This window comes from Esox lucius, chromosome 14 (genome assembly GCF_011004845.1).
Source record: "Esox lucius isolate fEsoLuc1 chromosome 14, fEsoLuc1.pri, whole genome shotgun sequence".
Taxonomy (NCBI): Eukaryota; Metazoa; Chordata; class Actinopteri; order Esociformes; family Esocidae; genus Esox; species Esox lucius.
Genome location: NC_047582.1, coordinates 28652820 through 28673055, shown reverse-complemented (window position 1 = coordinate 28673055; position 20236 = coordinate 28652820). Strand labels below are relative to the sequence as shown.

The 20236-nt window shown below is 43.5% G+C and overlaps 2 protein-coding genes across 2 annotated transcripts in view; both read left to right on the top strand.

Moving 5' to 3' along the window:
• Window positions 1-241: 241 nt before the first annotated feature.
• tbc1d13 (TBC1 domain family, member 13) lies at window positions 242-13032 on the top strand. Its single transcript, XM_010866992.4, has 12 exons — window positions 242-340; window positions 3656-3729; window positions 3836-3876; window positions 4074-4135; window positions 6179-6278; window positions 6414-6496; window positions 6726-6885; window positions 7891-8101; window positions 8567-8730; window positions 9126-9286; window positions 10145-10202; window positions 10305-13032. The coding sequence occupies exons 1-12, from the start codon at window positions 255-257 to the stop codon at window positions 10368-10370; spliced, it is 1266 nt and encodes a 421-aa protein (XP_010865294.3). The 5' UTR covers window positions 242-254; the 3' UTR covers window positions 10371-13032.
• Window positions 13033-16966: 3934 nt separating this feature from the next.
• Window positions 16967-20236, top strand: part of LOC105007891 (ral guanine nucleotide dissociation stimulator) — a 52029-nt gene continuing 48759 nt past the window's right edge. Inside the window, exon 1 of the mRNA XM_029124997.2 lies at window positions 16967-18586. Within this exon, the coding sequence (XP_028980830.1) occupies window positions 18563-18586 (24 nt within the window). The 5' untranslated portion in view covers window positions 16967-18562. The remainder of the gene's footprint in view (window positions 18587-20236) is intronic.

Below are 20236 nucleotides of genomic sequence, written 5' to 3'. Positions count from 1 at the left end.
TGTCTACATTGCTTATTTTAGAGTAATCAATGATGGACTGACAACGTCAAAAGCTTACATTCATATGATCAAATAATGTCAACTGGATCGTCAGGATGATCCAGCCAATTATGTATACAGTGAATGTGAAAATGTACTACTTTAGTGGAGATACCATCAACAATATCTCTGCCCGTGCGCTTGAAGACACCATAATGAGGACCAATATTGGAAAACGATGTCTATCCATCTCTATGGTCCATACGAAGACATGGATGATTCCCCATCGGACTATTTTTCTTGTGGCACAGGTCTTGCTTTTGGATTCTTCCAACAACATGTCGAGCTCGTACCGAAGCAGGTGAGATGTACATTTTATGTATGAATGGATTTTGCCCCATGATTGTAACATATTCGATTACATATCATGTACGTTAATGTCTTCATCGGAAACCTCTTTTGGTGCGTTCGGCACAGGGTTAATCACTGTTCCTGTATTATTTGCTGGATTCCGAAATATCTTTGTAGCTAGCCAGGCTAACGACGTTAGCTACCTAGCTAGATATAGCTAAGAAGCTAGTACTGTCAATTTTCTAGATTTAATGGGAACACGTCTTAGTAAAAACATCGATTTAATTGAATGCTTTCGTCTTTACAACGTATCCAACAGTCGCTGTTTGAATATATAATTTTTTTTACACCTGTTCAGTAGCTATCTTTTTCTCGATCTAGCTATCAAACCACATAGTGCTAGTAGATCGCAATATAACTCAGTACAATTAAACCGAAGGACCAACTAACCTCTTTTTGAGGTTAAAATGAACTAGGTAGCTAGGTAACGTTAATATGGTGGCTAACCAAAGGTATGGTATGGAAAGACTGTGAGAGCGGATACAGAACTTGTGCTGGCTAACTACTTAATTCCTCAAATTCAATTATGCAACCAAGGTTGCTAACAGCGTGCCCACATTCTCTGCTGATCAAATTATCACAACAGAGACAGTTTTTATACGACTTTTGACTAGTGAAAGTCAAACCTGTGAGTTATATTTTACAGTGTTAGCTACTGTGTAACTTATTTGAGCAGTGCACTTGAAACACCAGGGTTGTGTTCAGTTACTATTGGAGGCCCTAATAAAGAGTATGCACTCAATACTGCAAGATTCTCTGCGTATGAGAGTAAATTAAAATCCGCAAGGGTGTATATGTTGGTATATGCATATACTAGGGCATCTGACTTACTGTCTGAAATCCCCCTACCGCCAAGGTGAAGGCTATGTGGTTCTGTCCCAGGGCCTGACCATTGCCCCTAATTGCCTCTCCTCCTTTAACATTACCTACTGGTTGTTTCTGTTGATGCTGTAAATAAGAATTGGTTCTTAATCAACTTCCCTAGTTAAGTAATGGTATTATTAAAAGAAAAACAACATGGCATCTCAATCCTCGTAGGATGGGCGATTCAAAGGGAGAAAATAATTGACGTAGCTATACATTTTCTTTAGGCTTCTGCTATTGGTGGTGATAGTTTCAAACAGAACCCTAGAGAATGTGGGCTCTTTGTAAATGAAACTGCTCTTATGTCTTCTGTAGTAACCTATTTTCTGTGATGTTGGAAAGCTGAAGACTTCACATTATGAAGTTTTCTTTGCTTATAGACTAGTATACACTCTTGTTTCTGGACAATAATTGATCTGCTGTTATAAAGGGCAATAAAGGAAAGGTTTTTACAGTGTGACAGCAAAGCACTTTTGCATGTGTTTGATGTTAATGATCTATGGTAGGACTGGTGTCTCATGAGGGCCTTTTCTTTAATGAAAAAAAAGCTAAATTTTCCTTCTTAAGCCTAACCGAGTCATTTTGCTGACCAACTGCAGTTTTAAAGGGAGCAATGACAAACAGGATGTAGCTCCCACTGAGGGAACAGAGTAGGAAAGAGTGAGATCAAAATTACGGAAAAAGGCATACTAGGTTAAAATCAAATAGCTTTCACTTTGGTTTGCTTCAGTAGGATGATAATGTGATTTCTATATAATTATATTAGTTTCATGCTTAGTGAAAACAGCTTACGTGAAGAATCTTTTCTTTAAATGCAGATAGTAATCAGAATTAAAGGATAGAAAACTGTAATGCAGGGAATACATTAAATGGCCAGTTTATTATGTGGGCCTACAACCAGAATAGCCTAAAGGTTTTGAGGATGTTTAAGCAATGGCATGACTCGCTGCAGATTTGACATTTGTGCATTCATGTTGTAAACTGGCCATTCCAGAGCTGCTGTATTGGGTTGAGGTGTGGCAACAGAGAACTTCACTCTGGTGAACTGAACTGCGATTCTGTCGGGCCTGGACGTTGTTTTCTTTCCACTCGTCCCTGTTTTAGTGTTGGTGTGTCACAAGCCCACTGGAGCTGATGCTTCATGCTTTTAGCTGATCGGAGTGGAACATGTTATGGTTGACTGCTACAATAGCACATCCATGGCTATACACACACATCCATATCCGTGTGTGTGTTCCAGCACCACTGTTGTACTGCACTCTTATTTGCTTGGTTGTGGCTAGCCAATGACATTTCACGATTCTTGACATTCTCCCGCTCAGCGTCACTTCAAAGCATTTTGCTCATGCTAACTTTCAGCTGAACCGTAACAGAATGCTTCCACTCCTGTCTGGCGGTGTTAAGGAGCAAGCCATGGCCAGCTGACTCACTGTCTCCAGGAGCAATCAGTTTTTTGTGAAGAGATGAGCCTTTTATAAACTGACCTCAGAGTGTTTATACAGGGTCATACGAATGTGTAAATGCAAAATGGTACGAACGGTAACGTGGCAGTTTACGGGCTAAACGCTAATTTTGAGTAAATCACTTCAACAGCGAAAATACGACAGGGTCATAGCAGGTCAGGCAAACGGACCTGGAGATAAATGGTATTTAGTGGCGATTCAGTTGGCTCGTCATCCTGTCAAGGGCAAGCCTGGGAAAATAACCCCGATCTTAAACCGCTGCAAGAATTGTAAAGGGCACCTCTGTAATGGAACATCCTGTCTGCACATAGCTTGGTGTGTATCTTCTATGGGCGCGGTTGTAAGCATTATATTTTATTCAGACTACTACTTTAAAATCCTGGGCACTACTGACCAATTCATGTTCATGTTGGCGGGCTGATCTCCGTTGCACTTCACGCTTGTTCTGTCAGCACAAAACAAGCGTGGAGCGTTTTTCCATTTCCCCATGGGTATTGTGACATCTTGGCGGTTTTGGGGGTTTTAACATGGAATATTCAGACCTACTGTATGAGACCTGAGTTTGCTAGTTTTTGTTTTGGGGCTAAATCACAGTCTATCCACCTGATCTATTTAGAGTTGTTCAGGGAGGATCTGTGTGTATTTTTTTGGGGAAGTGGTAATCTAGCTGAACAACCACATCAGTGGGTCCTGTGATTTGGCTGGACTGTCAGCTGATTAGCATGACAGGAGGACAGCCATCAATAATCATGGGATCACATTAGTCTAATGCAAACATTAGAGGGCCCCAAGTATGTTTGTGGACATGCAGTACTGCAGTTTGAATGACTGGCTTAATTAGGGTCAAAGGCTGTATGTTCCAGATCACATGGAGAGGACCTTTTGGTCACAACCACATCTTTTTCTGGCAAGAAATATGACCCGGCTTTCTTATACAGGATCCAGGAATTCAAGGTGGCTTTGAGTGAAGAGAAGCTAGACTTGAAAGCGCTTCGGGAACTCTGCTTCAGCGGTATTTAAACTCTTTGCTTTTATTATTATTATTATTATTTTTAAATTAGGTAAGTGATCATAGGAATTCTAACTGTACTCTCCTTTCTAATTTCTCTATCTCTCAGGAATCCCATTTGAAGGAGGCATTCGTGCTCTCTGCTGGAAAGTGAGTTACTTCAGCCTTTCGTATAGTTTGCCTTAGTTTTAACGATTGATTCAGCCTGTTTGTTTTCATTGTTTTCTTATCTGTATATCTAAGTGATTGGAATTTACATTTCTTATTGCTTCCTTGAATGTTATGACTGTTGCTACTCATCTGATAAGATGTGATGGTGAAACGAATAATAGTAAGAATGTCTTAAGGTCCTGCTCAATTATCTACCCTTGGACCAGACAATATGGATATCCTTTCTGAAGAAACAGAGGTAAGCTAGCTATCACCACAGCATTCGTTAACTTCCAACATACTCTAAGCCACGTGTGTGTTTGTGAGTTAGATTCATGTTTAAAATAAAAATGAACCAAAAAAAAGAGGCAGTGACTTTTAACCGAATGTTTACAGTAAATTGTGGATATTCTTCAATCTCAGGCTTTCAGACAGTGAAATTGAATTACACCGTGATAAAAAAAAAATTAGTAGCTCAGGTCAAGTATATCCAGCGTGTGGCGTTCTCTTTGGGAATCTTTTCTTAGACGTTACCGACTGTTCCTAGACAAACCTGAGGCATAATGGGATAAGGCCTGTTCAATTCTCCCACCGGAGCACAACACACCCAGAACGGGGCATCTATATCAGGTCTGCTCTTCCCAGGGGAGACACTGTGGTGGTGGTGGTGGTGATGAGTCATGCTTTTCTGCTGCTTCTGTTGGTTCACTTGTCACATCATTAAAACCCTTCCAGTTGTGTTCAACTGAGCGTGCCTGGAGGGCTTTGGGTGGCACTGCCCAGAAAACAACCCCTAGCTTCCATGCAATTCATGGAGTTGACTAAGTCTGTGTGGCCAAAATGTAACTGATGGTCCCGGACTCCTGGTCTCTTGATTTTACCTTCAGGGAAAGAGCTACGATATAATACTGTTTCTCATGACTGTATATGTATAGATAGAATATAATACTGCTCTCAACTCTGTTTGTAAAGATACAATGAGATAATGTTCTCATAATTGTATAGATACAGTTTAATATTGTTCTCAAGTGTATATGTAGATACACTATTGTATCTTTTAGGTTTCTTTTTTTGTCCATTAAAATAACATCTAATTGATCAGAAATGCCGTGTTGTTAATGTTATAAATGACTTGTAGCTAGAAAGGGTAGATTTTTAATGGAATATCTACATAGGTGGCACGTTGTGTTTGCTAATCCAAGTTTATAATTTAAAAAGGCTAATTGATCATTAGAAAAACTTTTTGCAATTGTTAGCAAAGTTGTGAACTGTTTTGCTGATTTCAAGAAGCAATGAAACTGGCCTTTTAAAGTTTTTGAAGCGTCAGCAATTGGTAGTTCCATTACAGGCTCAAAGTGGCCAGAAACAACACTTTCTTCTGAAACTTATTCTGAGCAATAAAGGCTATTCCAATCGAGAAATTCTCAAGAAACTGAAGATATCATACAACGTTGTGTATTGCTCCCTTCACAGAGCAGTGCAAACCGGCTCTAACCAGAATAGAAAGAGGAGTGGGAGGCCCTGGTGTACAACTGTGCAAGAGGACAAATACTTTAGTGTCTCATTTGAGAAACAGACGCCTCACAGGTCTTCAACTGACAGCTTCATTAAATAGTACCCGCAAAACACTAGTCTCAACGTCAACAGTGAAACGGCAACTCTGGGATGCTGGCCTTTTCACCCCAATCTTCCTTTTTCCAGTGTCTTATCTTTTCTTTTTATTGGCCAGTTTGAGAAGTCTTTTTCTTTGCAGCTCTGCCTAGAAGTTGAGCGTTCCGGAGTTGCAATTTCTCGCATGCAGTAGTGTTCATTCTTCTGAAAGACTGACGAGTTTTAGAAGAATGTTCTTTGTTTCTGACTATTTTGAGCCTGTAATCGAACCCACAAACGCTGATGATACTCAACTAAAGACGACCAGTTTTATTGCTTCTTTAATCAGCACAACAGTTTTATGCAGTTCTAACAACCGCAAAAGAGTCAATAGCCTTTTACAATTGCAAACTTGGATTAGCAAACACAGCGTGCCGTTGGAACACGGGAGTGATGGTTGCTGATAATGGGCTTTGGAACGCCTGTGTAGAAATTCCATCAAAAATCTGCCCTTTCCAGATACAATAGTAATTTCCAACATTTCCAATGTCTACACTGTATTTCTGATCAATTTGATGTTACTTTAATGGACACAAATGTGCCTTTTGAAAGCAGGGCCATTTTTATGTGACCATAAACCTTTGAACGGTGGTGCATGTAGACCGACACCTATGAGCGTGCTGTTATATTGAATGTGGTTTTGTCCCTCCAGGGAGGTGTATTCCCAGTTCCTGAAGGAGATGATCATCCAGCCTGGTATTGCCAAGGCCAACCTGGGGCTCTCCAGAGAAGACGTAACCATGGAGGACCATGTGAGTTCTGGCCTCTCCTGCCCTTCCGAGTGGAACCATTTCCCTTTCTAATACACGCCGCTGGGCAGTCTCTGCCAAGTCTCAGTCCGTCTCAATGTTTGTTTCTATTCCCCTCTGTTTATCGTTGTCCCCCAGCCTCTCAACCCTAACCCGGACAGCAAGTGGAACAACTACTTCAGAGACAACGAGGTGCTGTTGCAGATTGATAAAGATGTCCGGTATGTAGCTCTGCAACAAATTGGGTCCCTCTTCAGCTGAGTCTGAAATAAATATATCCTTGTTAATTTGGTCATTTGTCCTCCTGAGCAGGGACTTGATTTATTACTTTAATGTCAAGGAGCATCAGCACCAAAATGGCAGGCAAACCACAGCAATGTTGCTCCCCTGTTCAATAGTTCTTTTAATAGGAGGAACCAGTAACTAACTACTGTGTATCTGTGCCGGCAGGCGCCTGTATCCGGACATGGCTTTCTTCCAGCGGCCCACAGACTACCCCTGCCAGCTGATCCTGGATCCCCAGAACGACTACGAGACCCTGAGGCGACGCGTGGAGCAGACCACCCTAAAGGCACAGACCGTGGACCGCAGCCGCAGCGGGGTCACCAACGTGAGTCCCGCCCGCCGCCGAGAGTTTGTTGCCTGGTGCTGGGGAGGCGTTGGTCCGCGGATCTTAATTGCTCGCTCCGCGGAGGCGACGGGGGGGGGGGGGGGGGGGGGGGGGGGGGGCGTCGCTTAGAGGAGGAGGAGGCGGCGGGGGGGAAAAGTCGCTTTGTGGAGGCGGCTGCAGGGGGGGGAACGATCGCTTAGTGGAGGCGGCGGCGGGGGGGAACGATCGCTTAGTGGAGGCGGCGGGGGGGGGGGATGATCGTTTGAGGAGGAGGAGGCGGCGGGGGGGAACGATCGCTTAGAGGAGGAGGCGGCGGGGGGGAACGATCGCTTAGAGGAGGAGGCGGCGGGGGGGAACGATCGCTTAGAGGAGGAGGCGGCGGGGGGGAACGATCGCTTAGAGGAGGAGGCGGCGGGGGGGAACGATCGCTTAGAGGAGGAGGCGGCGGGGGGAACGATCGCTTAGAGGAGGAGGCGGCAGGGGGGAACGATCGCTTAGAGGAGGAGGCCGCAGGGGGAACGTTGCTTAGAGGAGGCGGCAGGGGAACGTGTTGACTATCACCCGGTCACGTTCACCCCCCCATCTCTCTGCCTTAAGCAGTGTGGTCGCGATCCATGCGTTGTGGTGAGTGACCGTGGCCTCCGTGACTGAGTGTGGTTGGCTTCTTCGTGGATGGGTCGATGGCCTTATTTGACTTATCAGTGGTTACCGTTCCATAATTGTGGAGTGCTGTTTGAATCGTCTTCGTGGTTTCCCTATCCTGTGGTCGTCGTCTGCTGAAGGCAACTGCCGGGTGTCAGCCGTTTTGGAAATCTCTTGTCTTGACCTTCACAACCTCCCTTTCGTCACATTCTGTACAAGCAGGATGGGAGTCGTTTGTGTCCGATTGACTTGTTAGGAATTGGAGTCCTGCCTATACCTTGGATGTTCCTCTTTTACCAGTAAAGGGGCTGGTTTTGAACTAGGTCTTATTTTTCTGTCTTTCCTCCTCCCTCCCTCCCTCAGGTGAGCTCTCCAGGTAAGGCCCTTAATCTGTACCCGTCCAATGAATACGAGGTGCTGCCCAGTGGCTGCGAGGCCCACTGGGAAGTGGTGGAGCGCATCCTGTTCATCTACGCCAAGCTCAACCCAGGCATTGCCTACGTGCAGGGCATGAACGAGGTGGTGGGCCCCATCTACTACACCTTCGCCACAGACCCCAACGATGAGTGGAAAGGTTTGTTCAGAGGGCAGGGAGGGCTTTGTTTTCTGAGCGGAAGACTTTTTCGTCTCTGGTGTAAATTGATTGGCTGTCTGCTGTTGCTTGCTGCTGCCCTCTGTCAGTCCAGTTTCATTACTGATGTTCTGGGATGGAAAGGCGCTGCCACCTAGAGGACACAATAAGGCATGACAACACCTCAAATTCTCCCATCCAATCCCCATAGATTTTTTTTCTTTTAAATAAAAAGTCAAACTGTATTGTCCAGTGCTTTGTTCTAAACAGCTGTTGACTCACAGGGAAATGCCCCTTTTCAAAAATATTAATCCCTGGAATATGCTCAGTGATGTGGATAACATTATCAAGAAAGAAAAAAAAAGGTGTGGCCCCTAAATATGTATTGTAATGTCTGTTATATTTACAGACAGGGGTAACATTTGGCGAGCACAATTTTGTGACTGACTGATTCTACTGTCCAATCAGAGCACGCCGAGGCAGACACATTCTTTTGTTTCACCAACCTGATGTCGGAGAACCGGGACATGTTCATCAAGAGTCTAGATGACTCTCAGTGCGGCATCACCTATAAGATGGAGAGCGTCTACTCCATGCTCAAAGAGAAGGACATGGAACTCTACATGAAACTGGTAAGAAAAGGTCACCAGAACCTTGTTGCTCTGAAAGCGTACAAGCTCATAGTGATATTTAAAGCAGTGGTTTTGGCATTGGTTTGATTTTTTCCCTGTGCGTTTCCCAGAAAATATGTTGGATTTGGTTGGATCAGCCCTTTTCCTGGAGAGCTACAGTCCCAGAGGTTTATTCCAACCCTAATTTAACACACCTGATTCTAATAATTTAGCAGGATAAAAAGCCACCTCAGGTTAATCAACTTGGATTAGAGAGAGAACCCCCGGGACAGGTGCTCTCCAGGAACTGGGTAGAGCAGCTGTGGGTTAGATTAATTTATTTAGTTGGCCAATTTTATGTTTGTCGTTATGAGTGAAGTGTTTTTAATCTTTCAACCTCATTTGCCGAGTCACAGCAGGAGCAGAACATCAAGCCCCAGTACTTCACCTTCCGCTGGCTCACCTTGTTGCTGTCCCAGGAGTTCCTCCTGCCCGACGTCATCCGCATCTGGGACACGCTCTTTTCCGACCAGGACCGCTTCGAGTTCCTCATCCTTGTGTGCTGCGCTATGCTTGTGTGAGTTGGCTTCCTTTCCTGCAGGCTGCTTTAGAATAGTCCTCTGACTGGGTTTCACCACTCGAACATTAAATGCGCAGACATGGAAAGGAGTCCCCAAGTCGATTATTCTCCTATTCTATTGGTTTTATTTCTTCCTATTTGATGTGTGAATTCCAGGTAGGTGAACAGCCACGGGTTGGATGAACCTGTATCCGTAACCCCAGGTTCACACCAGTCCCAATGTCCAAAGTCTGTTGAATTTGATGTTACATGTTTTTGCATAAAAGTTGATCACGTAATTTCATAATTTTTATTAAAAAAAAATGTACCCCGTTTTTCACGACGGTTTTGCGATATTCCATTTGTGATTAAGGCACTGCCTCATCGCTGCAACTTCAAGTGGACTCGGGACAGTCTATGTCGAGGCGTTTCATCCAATGCTGTTTTTGTTCTTTTCACTCGCCGGTGAGAATTCCCTACGCGGTCTTCTACCTTAAATATGCATGCACCCAAGCCAACCACAAGGAGTCGCCAGAGTCTGACTAGGCAAGTCAACCGTATTCAAAAACGAGCTGCCCTCCCAAACCCGGGCAGTTCTGGCTAATTGCCCCCCGCCGTCCCACTGGGCATGTGCGGGAGCCGCATTTTAACCCTGGTCTGACTGACGCGACAGCCTGCGAGGCGTTGACTGCACCGCTGCGCGGTTCATTTTCACTCTCGGCTAATGTGCCAACTGAATTGGCAACCCCAGTGTTGGAAGCACCACGCTCCTGTCCGCTGAGGTGCAGGGGGCCTGGAACTGGATGCCAACATGGTGTCAGCACTTCCCTCGCTATTATCTGCTCTGATTGTCTTGCCGTTTCTGTATGGTTTCAGACTGATCCGAGATCAGTTGCTGGCAGGAGACTTCACTGTCAACATGAGATTGCTGCAGGTATGTCAGTCTGGGTGCGGTGGGTAGCAGTGTAGGCCGTGTTTTTAAACGGCTACGGTGGTTTTACATGACACTTATCTGGTTATTCATGCTCTTATTCAGGACTACCCCATCTCAGATGTGCACACCATCCTGGCCAAGGCCAAGGAACTCCAGGATGCCTCATAGCCACGCCCCGCCTCCTCCTCTGCCCCTCTCCTGGCTGGGGTTCGTTGAGGCACCATTAAAACTGGTCAACCTGGGTGACAAGTAGGCCCCATTGCACCCTGGGATGGAGAGGAAGCCACGTGGCGCCGGGTTGGTGTACAGTTGTTTGGAGAAACCTTCTCGTCTCACGGGCCAAAACAGTATTTCCACTCTTCCAGAGGGTGTGTGGGCTCAAGCTATTTATTTTTGCACTGAACACTTGAGGAAAGAAAACAGACGAAATCTACATGAAGCAGAGGAACCATGTTAACCCATACTACAGAAGCCCATCAGGGCTATTATAACACTCCTGAGGTTTTTTTAAAAACATTTTTTTTTCCGGTTTCTTTTTAGTGGCATGAGATTGACCTATTTTACTGTATGAGTAAACATAGTAATTGTTTTCTGGCACTTGTAAGAAAGACTATATTACTACCATGTAATGGTCACACCAAATGTTTTCCAGAGGGATGAGTTGTGCCACACAGTAGGGTGAAGCAGCAGACAGAAGAAACACTATATAGTTAACATTACATTGTCTTAAGCCTGGCATCATGGTAACTTGATACAGTGGTGATAGTGTGTCTTTTGATGAGGGGGCATTACTGAGCAAACAAGTCAAACTTCAGTTGGGAATTCTTTCCTGATTTAGTTTGAGGCATTCACATGTCCTGTAAGCCAAAATACTTTTTTTTTTTTTTAAATGAATAACATGTTGTACAGGAAGAAAAGCATAATTTATTTTGCTCTGTATACTATAGGACTTAGAGAAAATAAATGAGAATACAATTTCTGCATTAAGAAAACTGGCAGCGGATAACAGATTTGGATGATTAGGGAGTCGCTTGCTTAAAATTGCTAATTGAATGGATTCATTTTTCTAAGTCTTAAAACGCTAACACATCCTAAATTTTTTTTACACTAGGACCTGCAGAGGAATGTGATTAGAAGTAGACAGAAAATGGCTTACTTTATAATTCCTCATTATGGTTAGAATTACACACTCCCTCCAGGACTCCAAGAAGGCGGAATTGTTTCCAAAATCAACAATTCCCTGCATATTCCGCACGGGCTTGCATATTTGACTTACTACTAAATCGTTTTGTGTGAAACAGTCCATCCATCACATTAAGAGCACATAAGTGAGCCATAGCCGCAGTGCAAAAAAGAGGTCCTGCTACCACACCGCGTATTTCTGTCCAATCAAACTCACTCTCGGGCACTGTTGTCAACAGCCGGATGCTTTATGGAACGGTGTTCCATAAAACATTTTTACTTTCTATTTTTAATATGAAGGACATCTCCTGATGTGAACTAGGCCACGCTCCATCTAACGTGGTCTGTTATGCCACGTTTAGGAATTTGGTTGAAATAATTATAAAAAAATTAATTCTTGCTACGTTAGATTGAACTGCACACCAGTAAACTTTATTTTAATTTTTTTCAGCTCAAGTTGTTGACAAATTTGATAAACAATGGATATTGCCTTGCTGCGTTATAATTGATGCGGATGAATATGTATGCCGATATGCGGAGCCCTATAGTGACTGAGTACAGCTCACAAAATGTACTAATTATTCATTTTTTTTTGTACTGTTTGTGTTTCCTGTACTAGCCCCCCTGGGAATATAATAAGCATAGCGGTCCATTTTACTCAACATTCCCTTTCGTCAGCGCTATTTCAGTGAGATGGTGGTGTCCTTCCAACTGGCCAATCGTCGATGCCGGAGCTGTTACAAATTGACCGTCTGTGATTAGTTATGGTTCAAATTAACTCCATTGTCCTAAAGTGATGCACTACAGGATAATGTACGCAGTACTTTGACAAGCTCCAACACTCCTAGTTCAAACAACTTGACTGGGTTCATCAGTAGGACTGTTATCACACCGTGATCTTAATGAATGTTCAGTGACAAATCACCGTGGTGGATAGTATTGTCTTCCCGTGACTTCCCGTGATTTAGGATTTATCAGCCTCTAATTTCTTCTTATCTTGCTCCTTTTGTGAACCTTTTCACTTTGTATCATTGCCTTGGCGCTTGTCACTCTGTCGCCTCGCCAACCCCCCCCCCAATACCCAACCCGCCACCATTCTGCGTTTCGTGGCAAATTAATTTTAAAACAGGATCATAATAAGACACTGTGTCCGTGTATGAGGCAGAACGCTGTTATAATTATGGACTTGAGAAAGATATGGGTAGAATGGAGAATGTGTATGGTTGGTATGAACTGCTATAATGGAGTCTGTAAACCTGTTTGTAGACAGCCCATCTGTAACACATTTCCTCCGTTGGCTCAAGCATGTCTGAACGGTCTTGGTTCACAATGACCTTGGTGTCGGGCAAATGATTGTCATGCCACCAGTGACCAGGGCAACAATGTCGATTGTCTTGTGTTTTCTCCGATTTGACCGCAATCCTCCATTGTCTTAAGCCCATAATGTCTGTGACGTTAGGGAAAGACAATATGTCATTGTCAGTGTTAGTGTTTATGTCAGGAGTTTGACAATGCTATTATGTAACCATATTCTTTCAATGCTAGAAGTTCCCAAAGTTTTTGTTCTGTCTCTTAACTCCATTTTGATATACATATTTTTTTTTGTGGGACAACTATTTTAAGAAAAGGTTCTGTAATCAATGTCCCCACGTTCACCTTTTTGTCCTTTATTATTTGGGTTTTGACAGTCCATTAGAAATCAGTGTAACACTTTTGGACAGTATTTTAATCTGATGGAAGTACACCTTTATCATAAAGTTATTGAGAGGTTTTGAAGGCAATCAGGCAATAAATGATCATCATTACTTATGCTAGTGCTTCTCCACTCGATTCCAATAAGTCGTGGGCATTGTAGGTGGGAGAAGATACACATGACCTGAGAGTCGTATCCTTCAGTGATGGCGTCCTAATATTCTGTGACTCAAAATGATCAAATCTACAGACACATTTCTGGGAGAAAACAGAAACCACGGTTTGCTACACCTGGACCTAGCAACTGTTGGAATTTACTGATCCACCCCATTTAGATCAATCGAGTGCTGTTTTTGTCTTCTCCAGAGTTCTTCTTGCAAACCCATTTTTAAAACAGGGAACCCAACGCCGGCTTGTGACCAATAGTTTGGGAAACCCTACTTCTAAACATTTAAAGCTAGAGTAGAGTTCCCCCAAGCTATTTAAAGAGATGCCAAGTGCTCAAAAAGTAGCCTGCCGTTTTCATTTCGCGCACTATCCCCGTTGCTGTCCCATGTTTTTCCCCATTCTTCATCAAACAATTTCCCCCCTCCTTTCTTTCACTCTGTCATCTTCTCTCCAGCCCTCTCTGGGCCGGCTGGCCACCCCCTCATTACTGTTGTGTAATTTAAGGCCGCCTAGCTCCGACCGTGTGACAACGTTCAAACCGTGTGACAACACTTAAGGTGCAGCATGTCCCCTCTGTGAAGTGAGGTCACTGGTGGCCTTGGACCTAATGAAAAGGGAGCGGAGCGCAAAGCGCTGGCAGTGGAAGCGTGCAGAGCCGCGTAGGAGGGGAGAGAACTGGACACGGGCTCTTTGCTACAGAGCTCTGAAGTCTGTTGGTGTTTAGGAGTCAAGGCTCCTGTGGACAGCAGCTGTAGTTCCACGTCCAAAGTTGGTGAAGTGGAGAAAGAATGGCTTGTGAACTTGGTCCATGTGGTTCTTGGTAATTATCATTTCGTAGACATCTGACAGCCTCTGACACAACACAGAATGGTCCACTGCACTCGTGCTGACTCTAAAACTCTTTGCATGAGGACGTGATGTCAATCAAAAAATAATTTCAATAGAAAACTTCGGGTACAGCAGTTTTTTGGGGGTTTTTTTTCTCCCATTCTCACTTTCCATATCTAGTCATCCAACTAGATAGGCCTATTCCATCAGAAAGCTTTCCTCATTGCCATTCGTGCAGACGAACAGACCTTCCAACCAGGAAGTCACATGGGGGTCCGATGCATATTAGGGCCCGCCCAGTCACCTGGCAAACTGCTTGGTAGACACCTGAGGAAGTGGGTAGAGGGGGGTTGAGATCAGGTAGTCCCTGGTGAAGATGCCTCCCAACACCTGGGGCAGGGGTGGGTGACCTAGCACCGCCCATGGGGTTTCCACTCGCCAGACACCGGGGCAGTCAAGACTTGAACCTAGACTGTGGTGATCCGCTTGGTGCTACAGGTGCTTTGCGCCATTGTGCTACTTAAGAGCCCCAGTAGTGATAATTGTGATTGGTTCACTGACTGGATGTGGCGGGAACAAAATGATCGCTTCTGATTCTTACCCTGCAACCAGTCTTTTGTTTTATTGGGTTTGGATACAAGTGGTTTTCCTAATAGTATCCCTGCCATAAATGTCCACTTTGTGAAGCTCCCAACTTCTTTACTACTTTGGAACTGTTAGTTGCTTCATGTTACTCAGTGACAATTGCCTGACCTTATAGCCGACACATGTACTGTTTATTGGCCATCAACCTCATGTGACCTGTAGCTGAGTTTGTAATTGTAATTTAGTTACATCAAAGTAACAGTTCTTTTCCATGTGTTTATTTTTTATTTTGGCCATCCCCTGCAGGGTCAGCTCTGGTAGGGACTACTCTACACCTTAAAAAACCTTGAAGGCTTTTGTAAATGTGTAGCATTTTGTTGCTTTTCTTCCCCCTCATCTCCCATGTGCCTGAACAACAAGTGCAAGAGAAAATGACTTATTTTTGTTGCCGTTTAGGTCTTTGTTTTAGTTTTTAGGTGGGTGGTGGAATGTTGAGACCAGGTTCAGAATGAATGTCTACCATATAAATCAATTTTCCCTTGATTGTCTAACTTGTTTTATATTTGTGTGACCGAAATCACTGGTCTCTCTGGCTACTTAACATCAGTCTTTACTCTCTTTCTAATGATTATCTTATTGCTACTATGTAACATGTGGGAAAGCATTGGAGGAAAGGATGTTGCAAACTGAATTACCTTTTTCAAAGCTGGGAGAGGAATCGACTAAATCTGGGTCCAGTTTTTCAAAAGTTACCTACTGGGATTTGGCCTATTGGATGGGATGATATGTATAGATATAGGGTTAATAGAAAATTATGAATCATTGACTTGAATAGAGACATGATACATCTGGGAATTGTTTTTCCTGTGGATAGGTGCAATTCAAGTGTATAACTTTTGGGGAAGAAATGGCCCTTTATGACAATTGTTGTTCTTTTTCATGTGGGCTCTGCTCTGTATTTCTGTCCTGAAACAGTGTAACGTGTGTGTGAGAGTGTGAGAGTGTGAGAGTGTGAGAGTGTGAGAGTGTGAGAGTGTGAGAGTGTGAGAGTGTGAGAGTGTGAGAGTGTGAGAGTGTGAGAGTGTGAGAGTGTGAGAGTGTGAGAGTGTGAGAGAGAGAGACTTCTGTTTTTTGCATGACTATACATTTTTGTATGGGTATATATCTTAGTATTGGAGTTCTATATTTGTTTTTACAGTGTTTGCAAATGCACAATAAATATTTCAATTATGGTTTGAATCAAATATCTTTGAGGTTCTCTGTTTGTTTGAACTAGGCCTACGAAATTCTGCTTTGGTGTTTTTTTTTTCTTTATGAAAACGAAGATTCAAATAACTGACTTAACAGACCGTTTTTTTGCCTCTTAACCAAACCCTCATGGCTGGAGTATGCTGTTGAATGCTGAACATACACAATGAATTGTGAATCCCTGCCTCACAGTGGCAACATCGCAGATTATTATACAACACTCGGTAGGGATCGTTGAGCAGCTTGTTTCCATGGCAACCCCTCCCTCAATTGCCGTGTACTGGGTTCTCGTTCCCCAATGATAGATTATTACCGTTCATGTCTTCGTTTGCTACCGTCCTGGTGGTATTACCGAAGTCCTGGTGGGTGAATGTGACGTTACAAACCGCATTTCCTAAGATTGCCGTCTTGCGGTGGGCAATGCGAAAGCAGACCGCCGTTTATAAAAATCGTGTCGCATCTGCTGGACTTGTGCGCGAGATGGGGCATCTGTCACCTTTCCCAAAGCGCGAGGACAGACTTCTGCCCAGGTGAATTGGTGCCCCAATGAAAAGCCTGCTAAAATGCACCTCGAAACCCACAAACCTACATGGGCCTAATGATGCACTGAGGATGTGAGCAGAATGTGAAGATAAGCTTGTTTTTAAACAAGGCACCAAGAGGGCATTTTGCCAGTCTCACGCAAGAGCTAGGTTATAGATGATAACTAAATCAAAAATGTCTCTAAAATGTCAGGCTCAGTCTGACATTTTACCCTATAGCCTATATTTTCTCTACGTCAAACCATACGACGCGGGAGTTGCGTTTAAATTATTAGCCTATAGGTCTACAACATAGCCTAGGATTAAGCTACTATATGTGATCACTTGTTTTTCCTGCTGTCTTACATTTTTTATTTTTTGCTGACTGCAACAGTAGATTACACCAGACACGTGACCCAATATAGATTATATTCATGTCTGTAACCAATGTAGCAATTTCAGATTGAGGTCAAATCTGCCCTGGCTGGCTGCGCACGCAGAATTCAGACAGAGCGCGTCGTGAGGACTGGCGGCATTCCCTCTGTTCTTTATCTCCCCGCGAACCGGCTGGCGGAGTGCGTCTGGTGATTCTGCTCGTAGATTCTAGGTTTACCTGGACTACACCGAGGAACAACCCGGTGACCCTTTCGACAATGAATGGAGTAGGTCTACTTCGGGGATCGGAACCATCCACTCGAGGAGATGAGCGCTGTAAGGATAGGATGCTAAATTAACGTTAAACTCAAAATACTGGCAGCCTGGTCAGTAACTACCGGTGGATACCGAATAATTCAAATCAAATGTTCTAACGTCGTGCGTTGTGGATATCAGTGATTTATGACGTTTATTTCTCACATTCTCGTTCCGCATTTAAATGCGTTGGGCCAGAACTGGACTAATTGTTATGCTATTTATGGGGTTGCTATTTTTTGTGTACGGAACGGCCAACACCTCAGAGGCATATGAAAGAGCGATGTGACACTGATTCCACACATCCCAAAAGAGGCTGCTCAGAGAAGAATATGAAAATGCAAGACATTGGAGAGACCATCCATTTTGTGTCTGGAGATTATTTAAAGGAACGGGACATTGGGATAATTATAGAAACCGGAGCTTAGAAACAGGAGCCTCTGGAAATGCATTCATCTACATGGGAGCACCCAGCAATGAAAATTGATGTTGACCGTATACATTGTATGATTTATATAAGCTAATGGTCGGGTCTTATTTCTCTTGTCCAGAATAAGGCTGTAGGAAAAGATGACCCAGAAAATGGGATCGCCTTGTCATCCATCCGTGCCTTCAGCGTCATGTAAAATGTACATGGATATCGCAGATTGTTTTTCATAGCCTATTTCATAATGTAACTGCCTTTAGGCTACATTTATTTTAAGACACAGAATAATTGTGTATTTTAGGAGTGTGGGTAACCCACTCTACTTGGTCTCCAAGTGTCAAATAAAATTACTCTCTAAATGGGAATTTTTCATTTAAATGGGAGCAACCTCGATATAATCGAGACTCGTGTTTCGAACCAAAGAAACAAACCCATGGCACACCGAACAAGGCCTATAGCGTTTATAATATGGGGTCTCCATGCGACAAGTGAAGTGGTCGCCTGTGGTTTCTCATTCTCGTATGTAGGCTACCCACAGTGATCTATTTTTCTCTAGGGCTATAGCCTTTTCTCTATTTGTCCTCCCTCCCCCACTAATTTCTGGATTAAAATCGGACCACCGGTTTATCATCCTGAATGGAAAGCATATGTGGCCCAGTTGATTTGAAACAAGTGTTTTTTCCATTACTGAGCATGTTTTTCTAAAGCGGCCATTTGCCCAAACTGAACTGCGGGAAGCTTTTTCGATGTTTACTGTCTGAATTTTAGTGGGTGATATCAATAGAGGTGGAATTGATGACACACAACTGGACACCGCTGTTGTACTCCTATTATATTCCACTGTGCAATCCTGGAGCAGTAGCCTACTGCAGTCACTGGGAATCCGACACGTTTCAAGTGTGCTGTCAGTGGGGTTTTGGCAATTTCGCTGGAAATGTGGAGTGGTGTGTTGTAGGTGCCTCACGACGCGTCAAGATTTGCCTGGAAAAAGACAAGGAGGAAGATATGAATCCGAGAAGATGATGATGATGCTGGATACACAGGTATAAAAAACATTTGCTTTATGATATTGGTGACAATATCTGTTGTGTTTTCATGTGTTGCTCCAGTTCTGTGTTAAGCACATAGGCTGCTCGTTCAGAGATTTAAAGAGACAAAGAACATTTTCACTAAATCACATGTTTGATATTTATGGTTGGATGTGTAAGGCTGCTATTTACTTTCTCACGGTAAATTCAATAACATTCAGAATACAAACGACCGTAAACAAACTGCTTGGATGCAGTTGCTAGAATGTATTACCATAACAACTCACTATTCACGTTACTGCCCCAGGCTGGGGATCTTTTTTGTAGTCTTTAAAAAAACAGATTAGGCTCTGGCACGAGGCCATGTCTTTTGTACGTCTGTCATGGCACGCGGAACGAGGGCAGTGCGCAGGGGGGGACATGGGGTTGCCTACCTCAATCGTAACGAGTCAGAAAAGCTTGTAAAATAAACAAGTGTGTGTGTGTGCGTGCGTATGAGTGTTTGTTTCGCAAAATGTATCCCGAAAAAAGTATTTTGTCTTTTTTTCTTGGGCTTCGTCAGAGTTCATTATTTAACAGCTTTGAATGCCATTGAGAAAGGTATTGAAAGTGTCATGGAAGTTAACCACAACCAAGTTTCCTCTGTCAAAGAGCTGCAAGAAAACTAAACCAAGATCATCTGCTATTGAAATGACACCCAGAACCATGGCAACCCAGAAAATACTTATCATAAACAATTGGTCCAATATCAACTTGTGTAAAAGCTGAGGGACGGAGGAAGGTCTCATAGGTGCATTGGGACCAGTCCCCTTCATTATCATCACCTTTGTCAAAATAATTTCTGTCCATGTTCTTGGCAAAGCCACCCTGTTCTATGTATCCTCCTGAGGCATCCAATATCCTTTTTTGTTTTCATGGGTTTGGAGGAGGGCGAAAGTTGTAAGCTCTGGGAAGCCGTGGGGGACTGTAGTTTGTCTGTTTTTCGGTCCGACTTTGGGGTCCACAAGGAGTGTGTGGTTTTGCTGTTCCCCTGGTACTAGTCTCTACTGCAAAGTTCTCCAAATCCAGGCTTAGAGAACAACAAACCCACCATTTTCTCCAGTTTGGTGATAACACAACTGTGTATCAATATCTACCTCCAATGCAGAAGCACTACCAACTTACATAATGCCTGTATTATCAGGTAAATGAAAGGTTTTGTCCATACTATAAAGCAGAATCGGTATCCCCACATTTTTGTAAGAGATTGGTCTTCCTTTCAGTGTGTCAGCATATTCTTTTTTGTAGCTTTATGCCAGAGGTAGACTTTGGACGCGTTAACCTAGAATGGAACTCTTTCTCTCTATATATATCCTCCTTTCAATCCCTCTCTCAATCCTTCTTTTTCTGTCTCGCTCTCTTTTGTCTCTTACCCTTTCCATCATTCTCTATGACCCCCCCCCGTTCTTCTCTTAATTCCTGTCTTTCTCCATCCCCCTCTCTGTCTCCCCCTCACTCCCTCTTTCTTCTACAGCGTATCCCTCTATTACTTATTTATTGATCTTAATGCATTATGCTTTACATTGGTCCGAGATTACTTAGGAGATCCTCAAATGCATTGAGCTCCAAGCTTCTTTTCAGTTTTTGCCAGAGGATTTGTAGTTTATGGACCACAAATTAGTGGTC